This window comes from Phaethon lepturus, unplaced genomic scaffold (assembly GCF_000687285.1).
Source record: "Phaethon lepturus isolate BGI_N335 unplaced genomic scaffold, ASM68728v1 scaffold6135, whole genome shotgun sequence".
Classification (NCBI taxonomy): Eukaryota; Metazoa; Chordata; class Aves; order Phaethontiformes; family Phaethontidae; genus Phaethon; species Phaethon lepturus.
The window spans coordinates 45,786-53,525 of NW_010541099.1; the positions used below are offsets into that span (position 1 = coordinate 45,786).

Genomic DNA, 7,740 nt, shown 5'->3' on the forward strand with positions numbered 1-7,740 from the left:
CTCAGCTTGTCCAGTTACATGTTAGAGAGAAAGCACTTCTCTTTCACCCCCACACCAAAACTTACTTTCTTAGGAAATAGCTGAGATGATAACCTCCATCTCACTTCGTTTCATGGAGGAGAGGTGAATGGCATGCTCTACATAATGCTCCAACAGTTCCTCAGGTAATAGCAAGTGATGGAAAGGACAGTGAAGCCACATTCACCCCAACAGCATCACTTTTTTCATTACACGGGATCTCTCTCTACAAACAGTGACATTTATTGCAAAGTTACCTTGTACAGCAGGTCTTGTGGTAACAAGTATGAAAATCATTTTCACATTGCCTCAAATGATTTTATGAAAAGTACAGGTTAAGAATCTATCCAGACATTTTGAGAAACAGAAGTCAGGTAAAAATACCGTTACAAAATACGTAAGAGGTGAAACTGTTCCACAGTTCACAGGAAAGTACACCAAACATTCATGGAAAGCACAAAAAAGGGGAAAGCATCCATGTCACCACAAAAACTTAAGTTGACAGAAATTCGAAATTCGGCAGGCAACACAATCGAACTTCACTTGTTTCATTAATCAAGATAAGTTTTTCCATTGATCTGCCAAGGAAAATTTTTACCAGAATTTTCAGAAGAAGTAAAGGAAAGAATCAGGAATATTCTTCCCACTATTTAAGTTGCCGTAACCTAGTCAACCAATTTTTATTCCATTAAAAGTAGTAATACATTATAAAACTAACATTTGGCGCATAAATGTGTGTTGCTTTGCAAATGCAAAGTAGTTTTTCTTCTACTTGCTTAGCTAAAGAAAGCTAGAAGATAAACTTCATTGATTTATTTTTAAATAATCAAAGGACTGCTGTGTTGATTCATATATTCAGAGAGAATAAACCTTTTGGAACCATTTCAATGAAATTTCCATTGAATTCCAGATGTTCCAAGAGCCACAGAGGACAAATTAGGTTACATTTTCTTATACAGTAAGAATGTGTCTCCATGCAAGACAGACATCCAGCAAAAGCTTGTTTAAAAAATGTAAGTAAGTTGTCATTAGAATACGATACTGCTATCACAAAAATCACTGATATACAGTAATCTTAATAAAAACAGAACCTGGCTCTGAATTCAAAGAAAACCCACTGTGTAGCTTGTAGTTAATAATCTACCCCTTCTCCCTCCTCCCCATAAAAGGCTTTACAAAAGCTTCCCAGTCCCTGAATTGAAATCTTAGTTCTACTAGTGTTTTCAACCCTGTTTAGCCATTCTCTTTTTCCTCTTCCATATGAAAGTCTTTTGGACCATGAGCTAGCAGAGATTTGAGGCTTCCCCAGTAGTTCGCTCCTTACTTACTTTGTTTCCTTTGCTTCATTTTACTTTGTTTTTTTCAAGTCTTGTAGAAGAAGGTCATTGATGCTGTGAAATTCTAAAGCCTCGGAGAGTAAGCAAGGAGGCAAGGGCAGAGAGAGAGAAAGACCCAAGAAAACTCAAAAACAAACATCGAGAACAGTATTCATACATTTCTAAGAAAGATGAAGAACACGCCAATCAGTGTAACAGAAATTAATCTGGGTTTTTCAGAACTAGATAAAGGTAACATTAAACTAGCAGAAAGAAGGAAATATATTTCTTTTCTCTCAGACAGCTGTCCGATAGTTTCTTTAAAATGAGCTTTGCTAGCACATCGCATGTACTTCATGAACTGAAAGTCACAAAGACATTTCCATAATGAGAAGTCACACTAGAGAAAGTACCTGGCCACAAACTGGTCACCAGCAGAGTAGTCAGTACCACACTGAAAAACCATGTCGTGATGAGAAGGTCTTTCCAAAGGAAGTGGAAGGAGTGGTTTCTGAGAAGGAAAAGGGCTATTCCAGCTCTGTCCTGACTGCTGCCCAGCAAACACAGTGATCTGTTCAGCTAGCGTCTCAACAGTGGTACTGCAGGAACCAAAGATCCGGAAAAAAGCCTGCATCTCTTGGAGAGAAAAACGGACTTCCAAGATCTCCAGCCTTGGCTTCAGCAAGTGTTCCTGGCTCAGGAGGTCGGCCAGAGGGCTGAGCCCATAGAATTCTGCTTCTCTCTGCAGCCTCTGATAGTCTGAGAAATCAGTAGGTAAGGAGACCTGGAGAGTCCTCAAGAAGTCCATGATGTAACTAAACAAAGTTCCATCTCTGTCCACAAAAAACTCTCCATTCACCAGTTTAAATTCCTGGTCATCATCATTCAACATCCGTGCTAGCCTGGACTCAGGAAACTGCTGCAAGGTAGAAGCCCGGGTTACAAATCTCACACCTCCCACGCTCAGAACCACCACCTCTCGATTACTCATCACTATCTCAGCTACTCAATAGTTACAAGTCTCTGATCTGTGTGTTTGTGATCTTTCCTAAACTGCAAGGTACCTGCAAGAACCATTCAGTGCTTTTAGCAAATGTTTGGAGTGAGGTGTGGAGTAGCGACAGGATTCCCAGGCAACAAAGAAGTAAATATCATGCACAATAGTTTTGTTTGCAGGGTTTGGTTGCTTGGAAGCTTTGATTCTTGGAATTTAACGTTTTAATTTTGAAATGAACAGCCTGCAAGCACTACTGGAAGACAGTGAATTGACTATCACAACTTATTAAACCTTGACAGAGGCCAAGGAACATCCCCAAATTATGGCACGCATTACATTCGTTTCCCGGAAATGTCAACTGAATATTTTCATTCTATATATTGCTGCTCATAGGACCACTGCAACAAGAGGTTTTAGATGTGCTTCAAACAATGTATCTCAGTATCATACGCTCTTACAGAAGGGCACTTCAGAGAACCCAAGCTTACAGTTCACTTTAAATCACTGCTATCCTACAGCCAAGTCAATACACTCAGAAAATTCAATTCACTCCTGAAACAAGGTACACAAAAAGACAGTAACAGTAGAAGAGCCTATATATGTTCCAGTGCTAAAGCACTTCCAAACTCCGACAACATCCATACTCCTGTCACATTATGCACTCTGTTCCAAGGAAATCATCCCACCTTTTTCCCCAGCTCTTGGAATTACGATCTGGAGAGACAGAGAGGAAGAGGAGAGAAACTGCTCTACCTGCCACCTTTGCAGGGCTGGAGCACAAGCTGCCTTCCTGCAGCTGACTCGTGCATGAACTTTTTACTTAAAGTCCACTTTTTACGAAAGTGTGGCTTCAGAGAAACATGGATCTAACAAGACAGCTCAGATACCCCAACAATTTGATGCTGGAAAAGTAAACTGCAAAGTACGTTCTATCTGCAAAGTACGTGCTATCTTGCAGCTTGTTCTTCTCTTATCAACCTCAACTGATTTCTCTTTACCCCTAGAATTTATGCTTGCCCTGAAGATATATTTTTGTATAGAACATGTAAACAACAACGGATATCTACAGCAATCTGAATGCACAGAATAATTACAACATTTTACAAAAAAATACAAATATCTTTTTCAAGTGAGAAGTAACAACCTCAGACAGAAAGTGGTTCCAGAATGTGGACTCTGTATTTTGCAGTGGAAGGGCAGTCCTCAAGAAGGCTCTCAGTGCAGCGCTCTTCTAAATCACAACTGTCCTTCCTCTGTCCAAACCATCTGCCAGTTAGAAAAAAAATTTTTAAACTATGACGTTTCAGGAAGTGACATTTTTATCTTATTCTACAATTACACTAACATTAAACAAAGTACATGGTTTGACCCTATATTTTGGTAAGAAAAATGATTTACAATGAATAATATTCCTATAATCACCACTGAAAGAAGAATCCAGAAACAATGTGTTTTCAAAGCTCCATTTCACCTTCCAGTTTACCAATGCTCAAACTACATGAATAGTATGAATGTTTTGGAAACATTTTGAATCTTTGAATGTTTTCACCTGAAGTCTTACAAAAGCAATTAATTTTAAGAAGTTCTGTATTTTCTTCACTAGATTTCTTAGGTCTTATATTTTAGCAGGAATTTCACAACAGTTTATATTTGCACACAAACTGTGCAACATTATCCAGTACAACCAATGTATAGTTTTTACACTTTTCTCGTAGAAGTGAAGCTCCATCTGTCATCTGTTCCCAGTAAAAGACTGCATGATCTGCTATCTCCACTGTATCTGCCAAATAGGACAAGCTAATCGTAAAGAATTGAGACTTCCAGCACTGCAGATTGTCAACAACTGACTCCACAAAGGACATTCTGGTGACAGCAAGAATAAGCAAGCAAATAAGAAAGGTCACTACAAATCTGCGTGAAAAGACTGAGGGAATCTTGAATTTAAGAGTGTTGTTTTCCTGAGGCAAAGAAAGTTTGTCCACATCAACTAGTTTTATTCTATTCCACTGGCTGGTATCAAAGCTCTTCATTGTAGGGCTGATGTCCACACTGGAACAAGGTAAAGGGGTTTCTTTGAGCACCTTGATTTTTTCCCTGAACTCCTGCATCTGTTGCAGAAATATAATGGGTTCAGACACATCTTTGAAGGCCTCCGCGATGTTAAACGCCATCCGTTGCTCTTGCAGAATTGTGTTCAGTTTATTGATTTCCGGATCATAGGCCTGCATCACTGCAAGCTTCATGGTCTCAAAGTCAGAGAGAATCTCATTTCGTTTCTGCTCCAGCGTGTGCTGCAGCTTCTCAAAGAACTCCTTCACTTTGTCAGAATCTTTGGTCAGCATCTGCAGAGCTTTCCTCTTACTGGTTTCTAAGGTATCCAGCCGCGAAAGGGCATCTCCACAACGCCAAGTTTCAAAGCCCTGAAAGAGGGTTTCAAAAGCCCGCTTCTCCTGGGAATAAGCTTCTTCAATAGAACAGAAAACGTGCTTTGTATGGTCACCACGGGTGGCACAAACCCCACAGATCAGCTGCATGTCTGTCCGGCAAAAAATGTTAAGGGGTTGCCCACTGTGCACTTTGCACACAGGCATTTTTGGAGTTACTTTGATTTTGTTATATTTCTCCACGATACCTTTCAGGGAGTAGTTGACTTGCAAGCTGTTGACTCCAGTAACGGGAGTTTCCTTCCTGCATGTGGGGCACTTGAAAGGGGATGGCCTCCAAAGCACATTCCGCACGTTTCCCTCAAGAATTCCTTCCAGACACTTTCTGCAGAAATTGTGTGAACAGGGCAGGACACGAGGATCATCAAACAGGCTACAACAAATGGGACAGGTGAGATCTTCCTCCAAGAGCTCCATCATATCCTAGGAAAGAGAAGAAAGATGGTTAACAGAACGTACAAAATTTATCTCTCCTCCAGGGAAACCATGCAAAAACTGATCTCTGCCTGAGACACATCTCAGTAAGAAAAGGATCTCCTTTTTCCTCTAGTATCATTAAGACAGAGCCTCAACTGGGTTCTTGCAGCCAGTCCAGTTAGGTGTGGTATCTGGCCACCAAGTGGCAGGGACAAGAACAGCTTGGTGTCCAGGCAAAACCATTTTTGGACTCTCAACTAGAAATGCTGGAAAAGAAGGCTTGCCAAACCCAGCAAGGACTCTGAATGAAAATAGCTCATGTACTCATAATAACAGTTCAAGACTTACATCTTTCCTTACTGATGCAATACCCAGAAACTGGATTTTTACAAAAGATACCCAGCCAATACGCCCTGCTAAGATTTGATTACTCTCTGCTTGCTCAACTCATCCAAAGCTTACAGTTTCAGACCTCATGCACCACTACTCTAAGAAGGCAATATTAAAGCTGACTGAAAAAGCCCAGCTTCAGAATTTCTCGGCTACAGAATATGTGATGTGGCTCTTTGCTCTACCTGCAAAGACAAAGGGGAGTCACCACTCACTTAAAAAGCTAGCTTCATTTTCTGTGAGAAGAAAGTAATTTTGAAGCACCTCTCAATACTAAAACAACCGAAGTTTCTCTTCCGTCCTCTTCTTACTGCTAAAAAGAATGGGATGACAGGAAGAGGATGATTTTGCCCCCATACTCCTGAGTCTACCTGTTTATGAATAAGTGCTCTCTTTCCAACTTGTACTCACAGCTTTTAGCCACCGTAGCAGCACAAAGATCAGTTCTGCTCATGTGTTAAGAGGATAATAACTACAAAACTAAAAAGACAGTCTCCATTTTTTAGTAAATGGAAATTCACAGTGCAGAAAATATTTGCTCTGGTCTGTCTCCTTTACCAGGGAGGATTTTACTTCTTAGTTAGGGAGCTGGAAAAGCAGCTTTGCACGCCTGGCAGCGAGGACTGCAAACCACTGCAGAAAATGCTTACTACAACACGTTCCATCAAAATTGCAGGACAAACATTGAAGACTTTCATGCTCCTAAAAATACAAAAAACATATACAAAAAGGTTTCATGATCCAAATAAAACTGTCCTGGTGCATTCCAACCCCACTTATCCAATTAAATAATTATGCTTTATAAATATAACTGAATTTCAAAACCATTATATGACATCATTAAAACCTAGGATTTTAAAAAAAGAAATGGGCAAGTCTATGAGCTCCCCCCCCCGCCTTACAACACCACCAGTAACACCAAACCAAAAATACTGAAAACCTGTATGACTGGTTTGGACAGCTGAGCTTCTGTCTTCTTTAGGACATTAATTTCAGAGAGTAAGTTGCCTCTGGATTGAAACATCCTGTTGTATTAGCAACTTGGTATTTGTGTGAGGAACTACAACAACATTTCAACTTCTCCATTGGGAATTTCTGTGTGTAACTTCTGATCCAGGTTTGGATGGCCCTGGAATTCCCCACCCATAGCACACGGACCGAAAGGCACAGCGGTTTCTTCCTTCACCTGAGCTACATGAAACTCTCCGGGTACAAACCCAGCAGATGTCCCCCATCAGAAAGAGCAACTTGGTCAGTTTTATCATTAGGAAGAATAATAGCAAAACAAATCAAACCATAAATACAAAAACAACCACAGTAGCTTTTTCCCATGCTCCAGGGAGAAATTCATCCAGTATGCTTCTCAGCACAGAATTTGGGTTTATCAGCCAGCAACAGGCTAAAAGCAAAACAAAAATTTCACCAAACTTCAAACAAAACAAAAAGATAGCTCTTGAATGACAAGTTTCCTGCCACAGCGTGCAAGTATGCTAAACAAAACTTGACCGAGTCAGGCCACAAGCAGTTGAGCGAGTCAGGAGAGGTCTTGTCTGCCTGCCTTCGCAAGGGCCCTGATCATTCTCAGGACCTCCTATGAGCAATTTCACCAGCCTTCTGTCAGACTGGTGTGTTGAATCAGCGCAAAAAATTGGGGTCCCACACAGATAAGGCAGGAGGAAGGGGGATGGGAGCTCCTTCTCCCAGTAGCAACAATCTTAACTCTGCTCACCCGACCCAGAGGAACCGCAACCTAATGGAGGGTCAGCGTAGACATTGTAACATAGAACAACTGACCTCCAGGTGCAGGTGTCCAGACAGCCAGAAAGAGCTGAGGAAAGTGGCCATGCTTTAAACCTGCGATTTCATGGACAAAGTTTTTTTTCCACGAGTACCAGGTAGATTGAACACGTTCAGCCTTCAGAAAGCTAGAAAGTCCTGGAGAAAAAAGCAATTCTGGCTCAGCGTAGCTACAGCCCCGAGAACACCGTTTCACCGACACGCTTTGACAACCCCTCGGGCGCAGGTCGCAGGGCTGCTGCACTCGCCTCCTTGTCCCTCTGCCCAGGCGGGAGTTCCCTCACTGCTTCTGGTTACAAACCCGCTCCCGCCAGGGGTGATCCCCGACATCCGCCTAAACAACGGCGATCCTGCCAGGCCC

General features: G+C 41.5%; 2 protein-coding genes across 2 annotated transcripts in view; both read right to left on the bottom strand.

The window, feature by feature from the left end:
* The window catches only part of KCNRG (potassium channel regulator), a 3,250-nt gene extending 459 nt beyond the window's left edge, over positions 1-2,791 (bottom strand). Inside the window, exon 1 of the mRNA XM_010287625.1 lies at positions 1,748-2,791. Within this exon, the coding sequence (XP_010285927.1) occupies positions 1,748-2,325 (578 nt within the window). The 5' untranslated portion in view covers positions 2,326-2,791. The remainder of the gene's footprint in view (positions 1-1,747) is intronic.
* Positions 2,792-3,965: 1,174 nt separating this feature from the next.
* TRIM13 (tripartite motif containing 13) lies at positions 3,966-5,201 on the bottom strand. The gene has a single exon (XM_010287626.1). The coding sequence runs from the start codon at positions 5,193-5,195 to the stop codon at positions 3,966-3,968; it is 1,230 nt and encodes a 409-aa protein (XP_010285928.1). The 5' UTR covers positions 5,196-5,201.
* Between the last annotated feature and the right edge of the window lie 2,539 nt (positions 5,202-7,740).

Coding starts and splice junctions, on each gene's coding strand:
- TRIM13 (XM_010287626.1), bottom strand. CDS start 5,195: ATGATGGAGCTCTTGGAGGAAGATCTCACCTGTCCCATTTGTTGTAGC.